Source organism: Cygnus atratus, chromosome Z (genome assembly GCF_013377495.2).
Source record: "Cygnus atratus isolate AKBS03 ecotype Queensland, Australia chromosome Z, CAtr_DNAZoo_HiC_assembly, whole genome shotgun sequence".
Classification (NCBI taxonomy): domain Eukaryota; kingdom Metazoa; phylum Chordata; class Aves; order Anseriformes; family Anatidae; genus Cygnus; species Cygnus atratus.
In genome coordinates, this window is record NC_066396.1 from 21,394,234 (window position 1) to 21,413,124 (window position 18,891).

The window sequence follows — 18,891 nt, forward strand, 5'->3', positions numbered from 1 at the left end:
GCACATCTTTTTCTGTTTGCATTCAATACCCTTGAAGTTACTGTCAAGCTCAAATTAAACTAGTATGTTATGAGACTGGTCTTCAGTGCTAATCCAAGATTTGCTGCTCACATGTGTATGTCAGTCCTGACCTAGCCGATTCAAATTTTGGTACAAAAAGTTTTTTCTGTACTGTTCCTACATGGAAGTAGTGTTGTTGTTTTGTTACCTGGTTTACTGTGCTGTGATGAAAAGAAAAAATGTTTAAAACTCTATTCAAATTTAAAAGCTGGCAGTGTTCTCCTATAATTCTTTTACTATTAAGAAGACAACAGAATTCAATTTTTTCAAGAGTGAGCAAACTAAAAATTGTTAAAGTAATGTAAAATATCTTAATTAAACTTGTTGGTTGCTATACTAGTAACTCAACATGTACATTTGTTATTGTCTAATCTACTTTTCTCCTTTTGTAAATATAGTAGTAAGGTACAAAAAAATTCAGAAATTTCAAGGAATGCACTGCCTTGCTCATCTATAAGTATTGGTCATTGGTGAATCTTTTAAGCATTTGCATGTGAAATTTACATTCAACAAGCTTCAGTTTTTCTGTTTACCCGAGCTGTGTCCATTCTAATAAATTCAGCTGGTGAGTTTTTAAATAATTACATTAGATAAGTCCAAGTTGCCGTTGTGTTTTTTTCTGATCTGTGTCACGGCAGTTTTATTCTGAGCCCTTTTTCAGTTCTGTTTCATGCTGTTTCACGATTGCAGTGGTTTCTTGGATTATCATCCCCTGGTTTCTAGCCTTGCTTTTGGAAGACCTGTTTCTAGGAAATTTCAAAGGTTTATATTCAAACTTTCTTATGTAAGAAGTGATTTATTAACTAATGTTTGAACTCTGGGTGGGCAGAAGTGATGTTTAAGTTATAACAAATGCATTTTTGCACTTTTGTACTTTTTTGCTGCTATAAATTCTATAGTAATTTCATAATAATAACTTCTGCACAGTATTTTTTCACTGGAACTCTCCAACCAGTTGCAATACTAGTACTCACTATTGCATACTCACTACATTTGTGACCCGTATAAGCTTTCAGAAAGTTTGATCACTGATGTTTTCTGATCTGTAAAGAATGTCCAGGACAGAGCCAGAATCAAAGCTATTCTGTTAGCTTATAAGAGTTAACACCTGCCACCATCCCTATTCTTCTGCTGGTGGACGCTGTAGATCATTCAGGCTTTTACAGCTGGTAGTCAGAAATAGTTGTTTGTCTGGATATTTAACATCAACACTGAATTTGTTGTTGTTGCTGGATACAATAGATGTAAACATTTCTGGTGAGGTTCAGGAAGCTTTTAAGGCTCCTAAGGTAGGAGGTAAACTTAATGAGAGGTAAAAAAATCTAACTTCTTGAATCCAAGGTTTAAAGGTAAATTTTAGTGATGACTTAGAGGACAGCAAGATAACTAGGGCATGCATTATCTGATTTTGAATTGCATTTTAGTATGTAATTTTCTTTAACATTGAATAAATAGAAACCTTTTTGTTCTTTCAGGAGTGCATTAGAGCCTTAGGCCGAAATAAACCTCATACACCATTCAGAGCAAGTAAACTTACTCAGGTGCTAAGAGATTCATTCATAGGAGAAAACTCGCGTACCTGTATGGTAAGTTTGTTCGGTTAATTGTATGTATTTACAACTGAAAAAAGAAAAGAAGCTACGAACATAGGATATCATGTTTAGAGCTGGTCACTTGCTACTGGCAATCTGTTAGGCTTAAGTTAATGAGTCTGAGAAAATAAGAAAATAGACCACTTCATTTGGTGGGAGTCTTTCAGCAGAGATATGTCCTTGCTCCCTCCTCTACATTTTATTGGCCGTTCTTACTGCTTGTTCTAATTTTCTAGCTAGGGACCTAGGTAGAAACACTTCTAGCTTGAAAGGTGTTTCTTTTTTTTATTATTTTTTTAAATTATTGTTTTTAATGATGTCCTAATTATGAGGGCATTGTTTGTTGAATCAGAATTTTGTAAAAGTGGTGTAAACTGGAAATACTGGTGAGTTACAGTCTTTAAATGGTGAAGGAAAATGTAGAGTTGCAATCAAAGATACCAGATTATGCTCTAGGCTGTTGAAGAGGGGAGTATTGGGATATATAGGATGGATAGTTGTATGTTTTCTAAGTGTGTATTTGCATGAGTCAGAAAAACAATTTTTCTGTCAGGTGGTGGAAAGGACAAATAAAACCATGGATTTTCACGGGTTTTATTTGTGCATCCATAACATTCTCCCCTTACGGAAATGCAAACTCTTTGCAGTGCACACTGTCTGTTAAGCTTCTTTGTACTGGTTACTTTTCACATATACCCTGGAATTATTTGAGAGGCCACAGAATTCTGCAGACCACAGCATGAAAGCCAGTGATAGCACAGCCTAGTCTTTTCTTTAGCTGTTAGTATGGTTCTGTTTTGAAAATGGTGGTAAAAACATTTTTGATAAATCTTTTATTCTCCTTCAGTCTTCCAGTGAAAGGACGGGATTGTTCTCTTTGCATTGAGATGCAACTTCATAAATTCTACTCAGGATCAAAAAGCTAAACATTGCATTTCTAGCTAACTTACCCATATTATTGAGGAAGATTTGGGAAGTTAGGTTGTTGAGAACTACTGTCCGTACATAGAAGGATTAGCAGTTGTGAATGTTTCATGAGGTTCTCACCATCACCCTTAACACTCCATAAAGTGCTAATAAGATGTCTCTTGTTTTGCTGTAGCATTTTTATTCATTGCTTTTATGATAGAGTTGTCATAACATTTTTTCCTGATTAAATGCATAAGAATTCTATCAAGAACAATCCATGATCTGTGGGTGTTTAATAACTGGTACAGCTCATATTCCTTCATTCTGTATTCAGTATACTTCTGAATGAAGGAAAAGAATACCCTCTGAAAGTGAGTGGAAATACAACTGAATTATTTTTTTCGTTCATACAACTACAGTCACTTTACAGTTAAGAAAATTAAACTACAGTACATCTTTACGATTCTTTAGATCGAGCACTCATGTTTGCAGCACATGTTCCTGCAATAAATAGATGCATACAGAAGATAGCTTCCTGTCTAGAGATCTGACAGGCTACTGTACAGTATATATTGAATTGAGGGACATGTGGGAGATACCTTAGCCTAGAATTAACTCAATTTCTCTGGAAAGAAGAGAGATTTGCACTGCGGTGGCCAAGTGGTGGGAAGCGTGGATAATGATCAACAGCCTCATCCATCTTCCATCTTTATTTACAATGAATAATTTTAAATGATAGTTTATTCAGCCTTACACATTAACGGCTGTCTCTTCTGTAGGGTGTGTCTGGCGTGTAAGCATCTTCATGTTTAGGCTTTATTTCATATGTTGGCAACATTTTACTGATGAAATGTACAGGGAAAGGAAACGGCAAGTCATGGTTTATAATAGCTGAAGTTGAACAGTCTTTTATTAAACTAAAAGAATACTTATTCTGCAGGTGTACTGACTGCTTGTTTGCAGCAGAGCCACATAATTAATTATGGTGCTTGGAACTTCTAAAAGTGATTGCAAAATAAAATAAATCATTTCATTTCGAGTTTCTACAGTTGACTTTAGAGATCACCGCTATGTTCTCTAGAACACTGTCAACGTTATTTTAAGTAAATGAAAGTGTAGAAGATCTTTTTAAGTACAGTATTGTTTCAACTGTTGCAAGGTAATGGTAGCATTTCCTCCAAAACGTTTTAGCCTTTTGCAGGCAAAATAAATTAGAGATTGCAACATACAAATATTATTCAGTTGGAGACTATCATTTATTGAATGTGTAAGATCAAAACTGGACCCTTTCAAGATGCTGGTTTTGCTTATTAGTCAGGAGACATTCATTGTAAAGGGACTCCTCAAGAAGACAAAGATTTGATCTGATATAGAATAAGACATTTTGCAAATAGGTTGGTGGTTTTCAATACGGAAAGTGTATAAAATGATGCAGTAAAAATTGTGATTTTAACTTCCTCTTCCATCTTTTGAAATGTGCTGTTATAAAATACCTTTTGGGCTTTTTCCATTTTCTTTCTGTCATACTAATCTTTAAATGGGATGTTTGAGTCAAATTTATTTGGTAATTTCTACTCTTAATTCTTGTTTTACTTTGCCTTTTATTATTTATGGAATTCCTGTTCCAATTTTGCAAGTTATGTCTTCAGGGATGGAACATTCTTCTCTGTATAAAAGGTTAAAATATGATTCAGAAACTTAGTTTTTTGAAAATAACTTCCACATGGACAGTTACGACTAGTATTTGTTTCATTCTGTAGGAATCCAGAGACAGTCAGCAAAAGTAGTTTGGTTTGAATGTTGTTAATCATTACAATTGCACTGAAGTTCTTGTCCTAAAATAATTTCAAAGACCATTTCATGTTGTTCTTGAAGAGTTATATCATAGGATAATGTATCATCATCTGAAATTTGCAGTGCAGGCACATAAAACAGGCCTTTTTAACCAGTTCTGCATCCTCGACGTGTTATATCCTTGACGTGCTGGAGTCTTTGCTGAAGTTCGAGACCCCTCAGTTCTCCAGGCAGGGAGCAGGAAGTTGGAGACTCCAGTCCCCTAAAAGGGATGCTGATGCCACCGTGATGATTTGTAACTGATGTAGATATGTTTGAGATGGGAAGATTGGTCATGGCTGGTCTTAAAGATATTCCTGTCCACAAGTAGTGCAACCTTTTCCCTTCTCATCATTTGAAGTTATGAATGAGGAAGTGAGCGATGGAGAGGTCGGAGTCCTCTTCCTCCTGCGCTGGGCTTGTTGAGGCATGAGGACATGTGATTCAGTGGACATTTCTATTCAACAGACGGAGTATTGTGCCCTGAAAATGGCATCAGCATGACTGACGGCACCTGCAGTGGCCCTTTCTTGTAGCAACTGTTCCTTTTGTGCATGAGGAGTTGGAGCGGTGTCCTGGTGTTGAGGTGGTTGCTGTGTGTGGTGTATTCAGAGCATTAAGCTGACAGAAGTAGAACATGCACCTTTCACATAAAAAGATTCTGGAAGGATTTTAGAAACTTGTAGGTTTTTGTTCCTTAGTATTCACGATGCTTAATAAGGAGACATGCAATCAAAGGATCTTTTCAAATATACATTTGTTATTTTCATTAGTAACTGATGCATACTGGTGTTAGAGATTTAAACTTAGTGTATGTAGTAGCAGGCTCTTTAAACTTTCTCCCACTGCATATTTCTCCCCAGTGGGAGAAATTCCTCTCCAGATGAGTACCTGTGCTCTTGTATAGTAATGTCAGCAGCAGGATGAAACAGAAGACTGGGATTATCTGATCTTCATCAGTTTCTGATGCTGTGCTGCCAGCAAAAGTGTTAGTGTGTCGGATTTTAGAGGTGTTTGTCCTGGGTAGTGTCTTTTTGGCTCTTCTGAAAGGAGCAAAGATGTAAAAATTGGACTACTGAGAGAAGCTAGGACAATTAATGATGCCACTCTTGCCACTCTGGCCTGATCACTGTTGTATTTTTGCTGATTTCTGAAAAGAAGGTGATATCTTCAGTATATTTTGTTTAAATGGAAAAGGAAAGACTTAGAGATTCCAGATATGTGTGATAAGTTAGCTCTCAAGTATTATTTACAGAAATTTTTTCATTTAAAAAAATATAAAAAAAATCTATACTTAGGAAAATACGTAGCGATATTAAGGATAAGCATTTTTACAGGTACAATTTTGAGCTGTGGCCAAAACAGCTCTCTCCAATCACTATTCAGTCTGCTTGGATGGAGAACAGCCCTTGAAGATGCACGCATTAAAAAAAATCTGATAATTGCATGCAGGATGCATTAAACTTACTTTCTTCTGAATTGCATATTTCCATATTTCCCTTTCTGGGGAGTCTTATTTTTTCGATTAGAGTTTTCAGTTCACATGTTATGTTACTAAGGCTGTCAGATGAGGGAAATAGATTGAAATTTCCATGAATTCTTAATGTGTCAGGTATGGTTAAAAAATTTAAGCTGAAGGTTTGACTTGACATCTTTATTCTTGACATATCATTGTATTAGGACACCTGTACACTGTAGATGGTGTTTGTAGAAGTTCTTAAATGAAACCAGGGATTTAAAACAAAACAAAAGTTAATTTGAGTTCATCTGCCCTTTCATCTGAACAAAGTGATTTATTAATGTGTGGCTTGTTTTCTGCAGATTGCTACAATTTCTCCAGGGATGGCATCATGTGAAAACACTCTAAATACATTGAGATACGCAAATAGGTATGGAAAATGTTATTCCTTACAGCTGTACTGGCTGTTGATCACTGAAGTTTGGAATACTGTTGTTCCATGATATATAATTGTTTTATCTACTTGAATAATTTTAGGGTACTTGCATTTCATAGTAAGACTAAAACCTTACTTAAATAAGATTATTGATCCAGGCTCGCATTTAATTTAATTGGTCATTTTTTTCAACCATTACAGTAGAATCGTTAGAAACTGCATTTAAGCCATTACCCAAAGGTTGGTGTAGTGTGCAGTGCAAGTAGTGTGGAAGATGCCACTATTCGTTTTGCCCCTGCCCTGGAGGCATCTGCTTTTGCATTAGGCGTCGTTGGTATTCATGATGATTCCCTGGAGTGCAGACTGAGATACCTTTCTACATGTATTTTCGTCCCCTTGGAATTTCATGCAGTTGCCAGGCTATTTCATATATATATCAGCTAGCTTATTCTAAACAAGATTCCACAGTTGCTGTGGCCCTTATTCTGTACTTCCTAACTATAGGCAAAATTTCTGAGATAGCTGGTAAAGAACTGGTTAATCAACGGTGACGATATAATCAGTGTAGAGAAATTAGCACCTCCAGAGGCTGAGTCAGCACCTCTGAGACTTGTTCTGCTCTCTGAAAATATTAGCCTCTCTTCGATGATTGTAAAAGGAGCCTTTCCCAGCTGGAGTTCTCTTTCGTTTCGTGTAGATGGGGTGATCTTGTGTGTGCTGCAGTTAGACCTGCTACAGTTTTTCAGCAAGACCCAGAGACTGCAAAGAACAAAGGAGGCAAGCTAGCATTTGGGCTATTAGCAATCCTTTTTTTTTTTTTTTTTTTTTTTCTTTCCCTCCGGAACAGGCTACCACCTAGTGGCCTGGAATCAGGTTTTCTTGCCTGAATGAAAGAAAGCCAAAAATGTTTCTCCTGGTTGTCTGGCACCCCTGGCTAGTCACTAATGACCAAAAAAGGTGCTGGAAAAGCTCACCACCAACTCCTCTTGTAATCCAAATGTGTGCCTGGATCAAGGGACTTAGTAGCAAATCTGTCTGGGTTGGATTTGTCTGTGTGATTTCCTTCCTTTTGAAAATGATGCATCTAGTCACTGCAGTCACAGAAACAAGGGAGCTCCATGTTCATCAAGACTCATTGAATCTTCCTCTCCCATATAGCATGTGCATTGCTGAAGTGACTTCAGAAAAAATGCAAAAAAATTAAACACCAATTTCTAGTATATGACATAGTTGCATTGAAACTGTTTCTTTGCCTTGGTATCAGATTTGTATGCTGCTACAGTGTAAATGCTGTTACAGGGTAAATGCCTTTCACCATAAAATTATCTTTAAGTTGCTTTCTAGAAATGTATCATTTTCATAATACAATTAGTTTTTAGGTGCAGAACACCAGTGTGCGTGTAGTGTAAGACAGTGGGAAGGACAGAATTTAAAATATTTATATATTTATTTATTTTAAAAGGAGCAGCATAATTTAATATTGAGTGTAGAACAAATTTTATTAACTGCACTAACTGAAATCTAGAATTACTCTTCTGAAAACACTGCTATTGTAGTCTCCTGTAGATTAGCTGCACTGGTTTTGCTCAGTTTTGTTAGTGATCTGCAACTCTATTTACAGAAGGTTTAAGTAAATTCACACTCTTACTCACGTTTTGATTTAAAAATAATTTGTTACATTGTTAGACTATCAAAGAAGAATGCTAAACAAAGAGTTGTCATTTTAACTGTGTTTACAAGAACATTTTCTCTTATTTTGCTGCTGTATTTTGCTGCTGCAGAGTAAAGGAATTTGGAATTAGTCCTTCGGACATTCCCTTCTCACAGGGTAGTGGCAGTCGCTCTGATCTCTCTCCTTCCTATGAGTATGACGACTTTTCTCCTTCAATCACCAGGTCTATTTCATTCTATACATGGAGTCTTATTTTTAAGTTTTCTTTTTGGATACGTAATTTTACAGACCAACCTTTCATTAGTTCCCTTGCCTTGAGTCACACATACTTTTTGTTTTTATTTTGTTTGGCAGGTGATGGTTCTGCATGATCTGCAATCATCTTCCCACTATTTTGTTCATCCTCCTTAAACATCCACATTTTGTATCCAGGCTTGCTATTCTCCATCATACATTAAAAAAAAACAACAATGGTGATGTCAGCTTTGCACATTTAGTGAACCAAATCTGACTACTCCGTTTAAAGGATAATTAAGATATTTTCATTTTTGAAAGTATTTTAATTAAAGGATATATTCATTCTCTGAAATACTTGGTTGCATAATATTTTCTGTAGAATTTTGGTGGGTTAGCTTATAACAGCTAATTGGTTGCTGCTGATTATTATTTTTTTAAACACAATTGTTTGAACAGAAAAAGAAAGATGATCAGGTTTTGGGTGTTGAGTGAACTTTTCTATCATATATTATTTATTGTTAAGAAGTTGATGTTGAGGGTTTGAAGATTTTTCCCCTCTTAGCATTTTAATGAATAGTAAGGTCTCAGTTTAAAAAATACTTTTTGCTGGAAGATGGATTGTAGTTCACAAGTAGCTGAAACTCAATGGTCCATGCTTTTTTTTTTTTTTTCACTAACGTGTTCTTTGCACATTAAATTTGTGAAGGTGGCATCATCATCCATATTAAGTGAATTAAATAGCATATAAACCCATAGAGCTTTATTTTTGGTGGTGGCTACTTTGCACAGGAAGTTACTAATTGGAAAATTAAATATTTTCTGATCGTAGGGTGAAGGAGCTGACAGTTGATCCTAGTGCCGCAGGAGATATCCGTCCCATTATACACCATACTCCCAATCAGATCGATGACTTGGACACGCAGTGGGGAGTGGGGAGCTCTCCTCAGAGAGATGATCTTAAACTGCTTTGTGAACAAAATGTGAGTAGTTTACAACAATACATATAGAGAGGAGATGATAAATATAATGGTAGAACAAGTCCAGAGTAATGTGTTTTTATAGCCTGTAAGCAATACAATAAAGTAAATACAGCATGCATCTTTACTTTCTTACATTACAGTTCACTCCCATACAGAATTCAAAAATAAAAGGCTTCTCAAAGAGTGAGAGAAAATACTTCTCTTTATCTTCCTCACTTATTAGGACCTTCAGTGTCTAAGCAGTGTATGTTCTAGGCTCTGATGTTTTTTTAGTGTACGTTTTTTCCAGTATGGCTTCACCTTAAATTAGGCAGTTTGACATATCCTGGGATACTTGTCCATTTTATTTAAAACGCAGTTTTGAGCATTATTTTCGATGCTTTTAAAGTGAGTTTGCCTTTCTCTGCATTTAGGAATCTGGGTACCCATATTCCTCTTCCCGAAATCCTGATTTTCATGGTGTGAAACCCCAGTGCCCTATCTGGGGGTGAGCCCCACCATATTCCCAAAATGTCTCCCTGGTCTGGACGAGTGGGGAGCTGGGGCAGAGAGGCATCTTCCAAAGAATATTTTTCCTTCACTGATGATTATCAGCTGTTCTGGATCCTTGAATGTTCAACAGGGATTAATGCTCAATTTGTGAAAATGCTGGTGAAAGATGAAACAAAAAATCTGTACTCTCATAACATATTTCTCAAAATTCTCTTCCTTCTCAAACACGTCTTTGTGGTCTTACCTGCATTTTCTCATTTTAGTAACTAGCTCTAGAATAGGCTACGTGATTCCTGAAGTTTCCCACTGGACAGACAGATAAGCTTTCACATGCTTTTCATTGCTCATGTGGAATTCAATTAAGCTTTACAATGTATTTTTAGAAAGATGTCAAAGGCATGGTATCGGGAGCCATACTGTCTTGCTAAAAAATTAATTACAACCTACCTAGTGCTTTCCCCTTTGATTATTAATTATTTATGTCTACTGAAGTCCTGTTTACCCCAATTTCTAATTCCATGCTGTGCATTCTTCTAAAAGAACTAACTACGTAATTTTTAGATTTTTTCACCTTAGGTTTATTTTTTTTCCCTAAAGGATGGGAATTTTGATATCCTGAAATGTATTGAATGTGTTCTCTTCTTTGAAAATTGTTGCCTCTATTGTGATATGCTCAACAAAGGCCATGACAGAAAACCTAGTTTTCTGTAGGTGTTAAAACCTACTAGAAATTACCGTTCTTCACTTGTAACTTTCTCCTTCCACTATTTTAATTCATTCTTCTGATGTGAGATGTTCTACACACCAGTATTCACGAGGATGGCTGGCTGGAAATGTCTAATGAGTATGAATTAAACTTAACTCTGTTAACATTTTGATTTTTATTGCCCTCTCCCCCCATTTCTGGAGATTTTCATGTAGAAATATAAAATCCCGTTTTTGTCAAGGTCTGCCTTCCACATATTTCTTTTCATGCTCAGCGATGGGATGGAACGTGTTCAGTGTATTTCTTGTAGTCATGGTTCTTTCCAGACTAACAAGCTTACCTGTTTTTTTTTAGGAAGAGGAAGTTTCTCCACAGTTGTTTACCTTCCACGAAGCTGTGTCACAAATGGTAGAAATGGAAGAGCAAGTAGTAGAAGACCACAGGGCTGTCTTCCAGGTAAGGATGGATCTCTGTTTTGTTTCATCCTAATCTAGGAATTTTGTTTTTTCCAACTGAAGCAAATATCCTGCATATGATTTGTGTATATGATGCAGGGTATCATCTGGTCATTACTTTGCAGTCAGGGATTTCTAAATTGTTTTATTATACTAAATCCATTGTAGCAAACAAATAGGGGCAGATGTTTAGATCTGATAACCAGTAATGTTTATCCCCATGATGAAAGAGAAGCATATTTTTCTATCAACCCAGAAATCTAATAAGATTTTCCTTTTCTTCTCACAAGCATTCCTAAATAGTTTGTGTTCATTGTAAGAAAAGTTATTTTTAGTACTGAGATACTTTCTGATTTAGTCCTTTTCCAGCATTAGTGACTCTGTTTTTTTTTTGTAGTTGCAGGAAGTTCATTCAGATTGGTCTTGAAATTTTCATTTCACTGTCTAATGTATGCTAATATTCATATTTCAAAGCTGGAAATTAATAGTAATGTTTCTATCAGCACCATTTCTGTTGATGGCTTGGTCGTCTCCCTCTTAAGATGCTGTAATACTCCCCCCAAGTATTCTTCTGTGATATTCCCATCCAAGCTACTCAGATCCAGAAGAGACCAATATTTTTCTAACTGCCTGTTTGCTTCCTTTTTACAGATACATAAAGGTTTTCACTTGCTATTAGTCAGGGTCTTTGGAAGGAATGTTGCCAACAAAGTACAGTGCTGATCAGCACCATGGATCCTTTTACATTCACAAAACAAATTGTAATAATAAGTATGAATTACTAGTTTTCAGAGGGAAATGTGAGCTGCTTCTGTTTATAACCCAAGAGTCTTTAGGCAGGCTGTCCTTTTGGCACATCTGCTGCAGGAGAACAGCAGAACATTAAACCTGTGAGGAATATACTCACCTCCTCAGTGTAGGCATTGAACTTAATGGAACACTGATGCGTGGTCATATAATACAGCAGGATGCTAAATAACACATTTTCCAACAGATCTAGAGATTTAGTTATGAAACACTAGTCCTGAAGTAAAATATGCAGAAGTGTGAAAGTCAAATGCCATATGCCATAGTTGTGTCCTCATGCCTGGGACTTCTCAAGAGACAAGCTGCATTAATTTATGATGTTATTGCCTCTGTGTGTCCATCTGGCCTTCTGCTGGAGATTACTGTTCCTCACAGCAGTCACTAGAAGGAAATGTGTTCAAGCCTTAGCTCCCTTAGTTCGCAGCATGGCTTGTTAGCTTACGCTATTGGCGGAGGTGTGCTGCACCAATACAGAATCTACAAGCTGTATCAGGCAGAAGTTGTCTTCCATCAACTTTCTTCTGGAAGCTGTTGATTCTGGGATACAAAATATCCTATCCTGACAAAAATGTCTAAAATGAACGAATTGTGCTCTAGACGTGTCCATCTTCCTTTGATTCTGTGATGTATGAGTCTACAATAGGTATCCTAAAAAACATACATGGGGTTTGGACTGTATTTTTTATATTACTTGAGCTACTGAGCACAGAGGGAAAGACTTAATTTTAGTATTTCAGGCCCAGCATGCCTAGAACTGTCTGCTGCTTTTTTTTTTAATTAAAGCATTTCTAATAAGATCAGTTCTTCTAATCATAGCTTTGCATGGTTCTGTAAGCTTTCAGCTCCTGTTTGCATTCTTTGCTGCAATACTTTTTTTTTTTTTTTAACTTCTCTTTTTTTGGTAATATTTGGAATGCAAAGGTGCTCAAGAGCTGGTTTAACCAACCTTTACAGTACTCAAATCTATGTGGGGAGTTAGCACAAACAATAGAGAGCTTAAAATAGCTCTTGTTTTACGTAGCTTCTCTCAAAACTGGTTTTGAGCGTGGACAGAGTTGTCTTGTCTCCTTGACTATAGTAATAAGTCTGTGATTGCTGTCAGTGACAAAACAGCCCCTATTTAAAATTGAAGACTCACTTCAGAACCATGTATGGTTATGCTTGTTGATACGGCTGCTGGAATTACGAAACTGTAGCAAACACACAACTTTGCTGTCCTGTGAATAAGGATTCATTTTAGGATTGAAATCTGTTTATTGAGGTGACTGTAGAGGTATGGTCATCCTGTGAAAAGGAGTAGGTCTTTGTTTTGCATCTCGTACTTCTGCCAAAGTATTTAGTTGTTTATTGTTTTTGTTTGTTTTTAATTGTAGGAATCTATTAGATGGCTAGAAGATGAAAAAGCACTTCTTGAGATGACAGAAGAAGTAGACTATGATGTGGATTCTTACGCTACCCAACTTGAAGCAATCCTAGAGCAAAAAATTGATATTTTGACCGAACTTAGAGGTAGATTGCTTTTAATCACTTTTGTGGGGGTTATTAGCAATGCATGGAGTGTACTTTTAATCTGGGATCTTTTTTTCCTCTTACGCTGTCCTGTGGAAGGAATGTTTATTCTGTTGCCTGAGAACAAGTTCACATACATGTTCCATTCATCCTAGTTTAAAAGAAAAGCCTGGTTTTTTACCTCCAGGAAATATGCACTTCTTCTTGCAACTTTCCCTTTCTTTTCCTTCATTCTAAAATTATAAATGGAGGAAAATGAAAATACAAAGGAAGTGCACAAAAAAAGTAAGGTAATGTGATAAGCAAAAAGTACGTGGAAATCCTTGGGAGATGAGTGGTTGGAAAGCTGCCTGGCCGAGAAGGACCTGGGAGTATTGGTTGATAGTCGGCTGAATATGAGCCAGCAGTGTGCTCAGGTGGCCAAGAAGGCCAACAGCATCCTGGCTTGTATAAGAAGCAGTGTGGCCAGCAGGTCTAGGGAGGTGATTGTCCCCCTGTACTCAGCTCTGGTGAGGCCGCACCTCGAGTACTGTGTTCAGTTTTGGGCCCCTCACTGCAAGAAGGACGTCGAGGTGCTCGTGCAAGTCCAGAGAAGGGCGACGAGGCTGGTGAGGGGTCTGGAGAACAAGTCCTACGAGGAGCGGCTGAGGGAGCTGGGATTGTTCAGCCTGGAGAAGAGGAGGCTCAGGGGCAACCTTATTACACTCTATAGATACCTTAAAGGAGGCTGTAGCGAGGTGGGGGTTGGTCTGTTCTCCCACGTGCCTGGTGACAGGACAAGGGGGAATGGGCTAAAGTTGTGCCAGGGGAGGTTTAGGTTGGATGTTAGGAAGTACTTCTTTACTGAAAGGGTTGTTAGGCATTGGAATGGGCTGCCCAGGGAAGTGGTGGAGTCACCATCCCTGGAGGTCTTTAAAAGACATTTAGATGTAGAGCTTAGCGATATGATTTAGTGGAGGTCTTGTTAGTGTTAGGTCAGAGGTTGGACTGGGTGATCTTGGAGGTCTCTTCCAACCTAGATGATTCTGTGATTCTGTGATCCCAGTTCCTGCTCTGTTGCAGTCTGTAATGTAGCAGTCTGCTCATTTTTAAATCTGTGTTGTTAACGTAGTTTTTTTACACAGCTGCATTTCTGTATGAATTTGTTGAATGAATTTACTTCTTTTTGTTGAAAACCATAGTGCAGTTAATTCTTAGCACCTGTACTGTTTGTCTTCTAAGTCAGATTGTCAGCTTAATACCTCACAGAAAGTACTCATACCGTAGTATCTTCATTTTAGCAAACATTTTTTTTTGATCCAGGTAACTCCTTAGAAGACAAAATCTTAGATTTTACTCAATCTCAGTATCTGCTGTAGGTTAGAATGAGTCAAACAAATCAGATGTGGCCTGCTCAGCAAATAATTGTCAATTATACATTCCTTTGCTTCATACAAACTAGCTGAGGGCTTCCTCTTCAGGAAGAGACAATTTGAGACACCAGCAGTGAGAAAATAAAATTTAGGTGACTCTCTGCTCTTCTAAAGCTTGTTGGATACCTCTTCTGAAACAGTGTTCTGGAGGTAAAGGTTGTCTAAAAAATCCTTGTGTGTTTACAGATAGGACGATGTCTACAGGGCTTACAGGAGGGAAGAACTGTTAAGTCAAAGATTCTTTCTCTCAGTAACTTCTGAGTTCTGCTTGTGGCAAACAATAGCCGCTGCATATTTCAGCTGTTTTTCCTGTCCTTTTGGGATTGATTTCTTTACATTGTTGTTCTGGTTTCCTTCTTTGAATTCTGGAGTGTATTACTGGGAAGTGGCTGGGTGAGGAATAGAAATATGAAGGATTGCCATGCTTCCCTTCCTAGGTTTCTCCCCCACCTCCTGCTAGTTATGATGAAAAGTATAAATGATGTGCTTATCTACTTACAGTGAAAAACTTCAAAAATGTAATAACAAATGCATTCATAGGAAAATAAAGTAGAATTTATTCTGGTGGGTGTTAGGATGCTACTGATTATACACTGAGATAAAATTTTGTCTGCTTTTAAAGATGGTTGAGAAGCTGCTGGGAAGGAAAGGGAAGTATGCTGTTTGTATCTTCCTGTACTCTCCAAGTTAGAAGCAGAACTTAAGCACAAACAGGTTACATGCTGGGAGTGCAACTGTGCAGTTATCCTGCCTAGTCTCAAGGCAGGAAGCATCTAAGAAGGGACCGAGTTGCTAAGCAGCTTGTTTTATATGGTGAGCACTGAATTTAAGCTTATCTCAGTCCTCTTGCCATTTGTAGCTTCAGCTGCTTTTCTGCGTGAGTGTGTTTTTTTTTTTTTGTTACGCACTCGGGCAGGGATGTGGAACTTCAGGGCTCTTCAGGGCTTAGTCTCATGATCTGTGTTGAGAACAGGCACATCAGTACTCATTCTCTCTTTTTCCTTACAGATAAAGTGAAATCCTTCCGGGCAGCTCTACAAGAGGAGGAACAGGCCAGTAAACAGATCAACCCCAAAAGACCACGTGCCCTTTGAAACGGGCCTTTGCTGCTAAAGGAATCCACAAACCCGTACTGCTGTAGCACACATTTGTTACAAAACCCAGTGGCCGTAAGAACTCAACTACTTGAAAGTGTAAAAACATTAGAAATGTCTGTGGAAGTGTCCTGTTTCTTATTCACCTGAGTGACATTTTCGGTTTTGTGTGAAATGCTCCTATGATGTCTACAAAATGCTTCTAGACCAGACAGCACAACCATGCAGGGTTCAGATCTGTGAAGCACTTTGTTTAAAATATTTCATTTATTCGAATTGTGAATTTTTTGTTTGGAAGTATTTACCATGTTTTTAATAATGAAGTAAAACTGTGGCCACTAAAGTCACAGTATTTCCTTTAAACTATGTTCAGTTTTGTTACAAAGACCAGCTGTGCAGTTTTAAATTGTGTTTGCATGCATGCACACCTCACTAGTGGTTGTACATAACTTCTCTTCTCCATACAGCTGTGCTTACCTCTTCCCATTCTGTGCCTTGATGAAGGCTACTTAACCCTAAACATCCTCTTTTTGAAGCACAGCCTTAATAAACAACATTCCTTATTTGTCAATATAAATTACTTTTAGTGTGTGTACATTTTTAATGTATTTTGAGACCTTTTTTTTTTTGGTGGTTAGTTCATTCATTTCACAGGATGTGCCATATCATTTGAACAGGAACTGCAAGAGCTGTTGGAGTGCACAAACAGCTGGACATTCCATCCTCCTTGTAAAAAATCTGGATTTTAGATTCATTTGAACGGCGTAAAGAATGGTTATATAATTCTAACATTTTTCTCTGTAAAAACAAACAAAAAAATCAAACAAAAAACAGAAATATAAATTAGTTGATGTATGATAAAGGGTAATGTTTAAGTACTGAGGAGAGTTGTATCTTAGGATAATGCAGATAAGCAGTATGTGGTATGATGTGATAATGCTGTTGGAAAGAAGGTACAATCTGACCTCTGTGTATGATGGATAGGATAACTGTCAAAGTTTGGGGATATAGCTAAAGAAATACGTACTGGCCTTTCACATACTGTTAAAATTTGGCTTTTGATGCATGACAGACTTACATGTACATTAACTGTAGTTTGCAGGTAGTTTGAGTAGCTCTGTTGCTTTAAAAAAAAAAAGTAGCTAATGCCTATTTTTCCCTTTGTATACGGTGCCAGCAGCTGAAAAGTGAGGTGAAATTGCATCATTTGAGGATTTGCACAATACCTCTACCTAGTGCTAATAGAAATCCCTCAAGTACCTGAATTCTCACAAATGGCGCCATGTGTATCAGCACTTTTTAACTGGTGGCACTCAAGTTATTTTTGCAAAGTCGGTATCCAAGAAAGACTAACCTTTCATGTACGAATTTTGTGTCAAATGAAGAGTTGTAGACCTCTCTAGGAGTTCTCCCTGTTTCCAGGAGTTCCTATCAGCAGACTTTCCCTTGGAACTGTTTAAACATTACTTTTGGAATACAGGCCTGTATGTTTGTGCCAGGCCTGAAGGAAAATAAAGGGAAGGCAATGAAAAGAGAGTTAAATGAGCCAGGAATTCCTGTAGTGTTTAATGTTTGTATCTCCCATAGGAAGGTAGGCTATGGGAAGCTATTGTTGCATCATGGTTAAATCAAAAAAATCCTCCTGTGTGTAAACATGAAAACTGAAACAACAATGTAGATTTTACATAATGTGTTTAATAAATTAAGCTATTAAATGAATTACAGATGAGAATTTACTTCTATGAAGGCTCTGTTCTGCTTTGGGAAGGGTTGCACTTTGTAAACACAGTGAGTTGTTGCACTTTTTAAAAGGCCTCTGATTTCAAAATGAATATTTACTTCTGGAAAAAAATATTCTGTGCAAATTTGTAATTTAAGAAGAATTCCCCAGAGCACTGTCCTGACTTTCATTTTGCAGCAGGTCTTGAAGAAACATCACATGGCCTTCTGAGCATTTGGCTAAGAACGTCATTCATCGCAGTTTAAAAAATAAATAAATAAAAAGAGGCAGCCACTTTTGTTAGTGGACGATAGTACAGGTTATTGTATAATACCAGAGGGTTTCTTTGAACTTGCTCTGAAGAACTCTTACTTTATAAAGAGCCTCTAACGACTGGGGCATCATATGTGGGAAACAGTTGCTTCCCTACTACTCCTGCATGCAAGCTAAGAGCCCCAGCCAGGCTGTGGTTTATAGCAAGTAGTAACGATGACAGGCAGAGAAAAGGCAGGTAGATCTCAGCACCTTTTACTAAACCTTGTAAATGACGTGGTCTGTGAGATACCAGCTGCAGGTTAAAATCATGTCTAGTGGCCGTTAAGAGACTGCCTCTGTGGTAGAGCCTGCTGTAAAGATCAGTTCTACACTGAGACTGAAGCGGTGAGAATTAAAATAAGCAAGTGAATGCAGCTGGTTATAGCACTTGAATTCTGTAGGCCATTGTATGATGGTCAGGCATGACTAGGACTCAGACAAGCATATTCTGTTTCCTGTGCTGTAAAACAAAAGCTTACAAAAAACATGATGAGTATCTCCTGTATTTCTTCCTTCTGTGTTGGTCTGTGCCTATTGCTATGGCAGCTTAACTCATAAATTGGTTCTATAGCAGCTTAGCTCATAAATTGGTTCTATAGGCAGTGAAGCAGCACTGGAATTGTTACAGTATAAAATAATTGAGCACTCCTTCAGGATGCCTGCAAATTCAGGCAGCGTTTCTGAATCACTGACCTTTCAACTTGCATGAAGTTGGATACTACAGTACTTTTTGTTAATCTGTCTCTTCCGCATTTACTGGCAAGATGCCAGACATGAAATAAATGACTTAGCACAGAATCATAGAATATCTCAAGCTGGAAGGGACCCACAAGGATCATCAAGTCCAACTCCTGGCTCCACACTAAAACCTCCCAAAAATCAGACCGTGCGTCTGAGAGCATTGTCCAAACCCTCCTTGAACTCCACAGCTTGGTGCCATGACCACTGCCCTGGGGAGCCTGTCCCAGTGCCCGACCACCCTCTGATATCCAGTCCTGATACCCAGTCGTATGGTAGTTAATACACAGTTATGCCATCAAACTTGCATCATGCTACAGAGTTAATGGTTACTGTTTTCCTGAATTGTAAGAGAGATCAAAGTGGGTTTTTCTTTTGATGGTTGCTGTGTAGAGTTAATGCAAACTTCCTTGGGAAAAAACTCTGCCTTGTCCTTAGTAACAAATACATAATCCAAACTATATT

At 37.6% G+C, this 18,891-nt stretch overlaps 1 protein-coding gene across 1 annotated transcript in view; it reads left to right on the forward strand.

Annotated features, from left to right (window-relative positions):
- The window catches only part of KIF2A (kinesin family member 2A), a 60,041-nt gene extending 42,669 nt beyond the window's left edge, over positions 1–17,372 (forward strand). The window contains 6 exon segments of the mRNA XM_035553684.2: positions 1,536–1,646; positions 6,216–6,283; positions 9,028–9,178; positions 10,731–10,832; positions 13,012–13,147; positions 15,568–17,372. Of these exon segments, the coding sequence (XP_035409577.2) occupies positions 1,536–1,646; positions 6,216–6,283; positions 9,028–9,178; positions 10,731–10,832; positions 13,012–13,147; positions 15,568–15,653 (654 nt within the window). The 3' untranslated portion in view covers positions 15,654–17,372.
- The last annotated feature ends 1,519 nt before the right edge of the window (positions 17,373–18,891 follow it).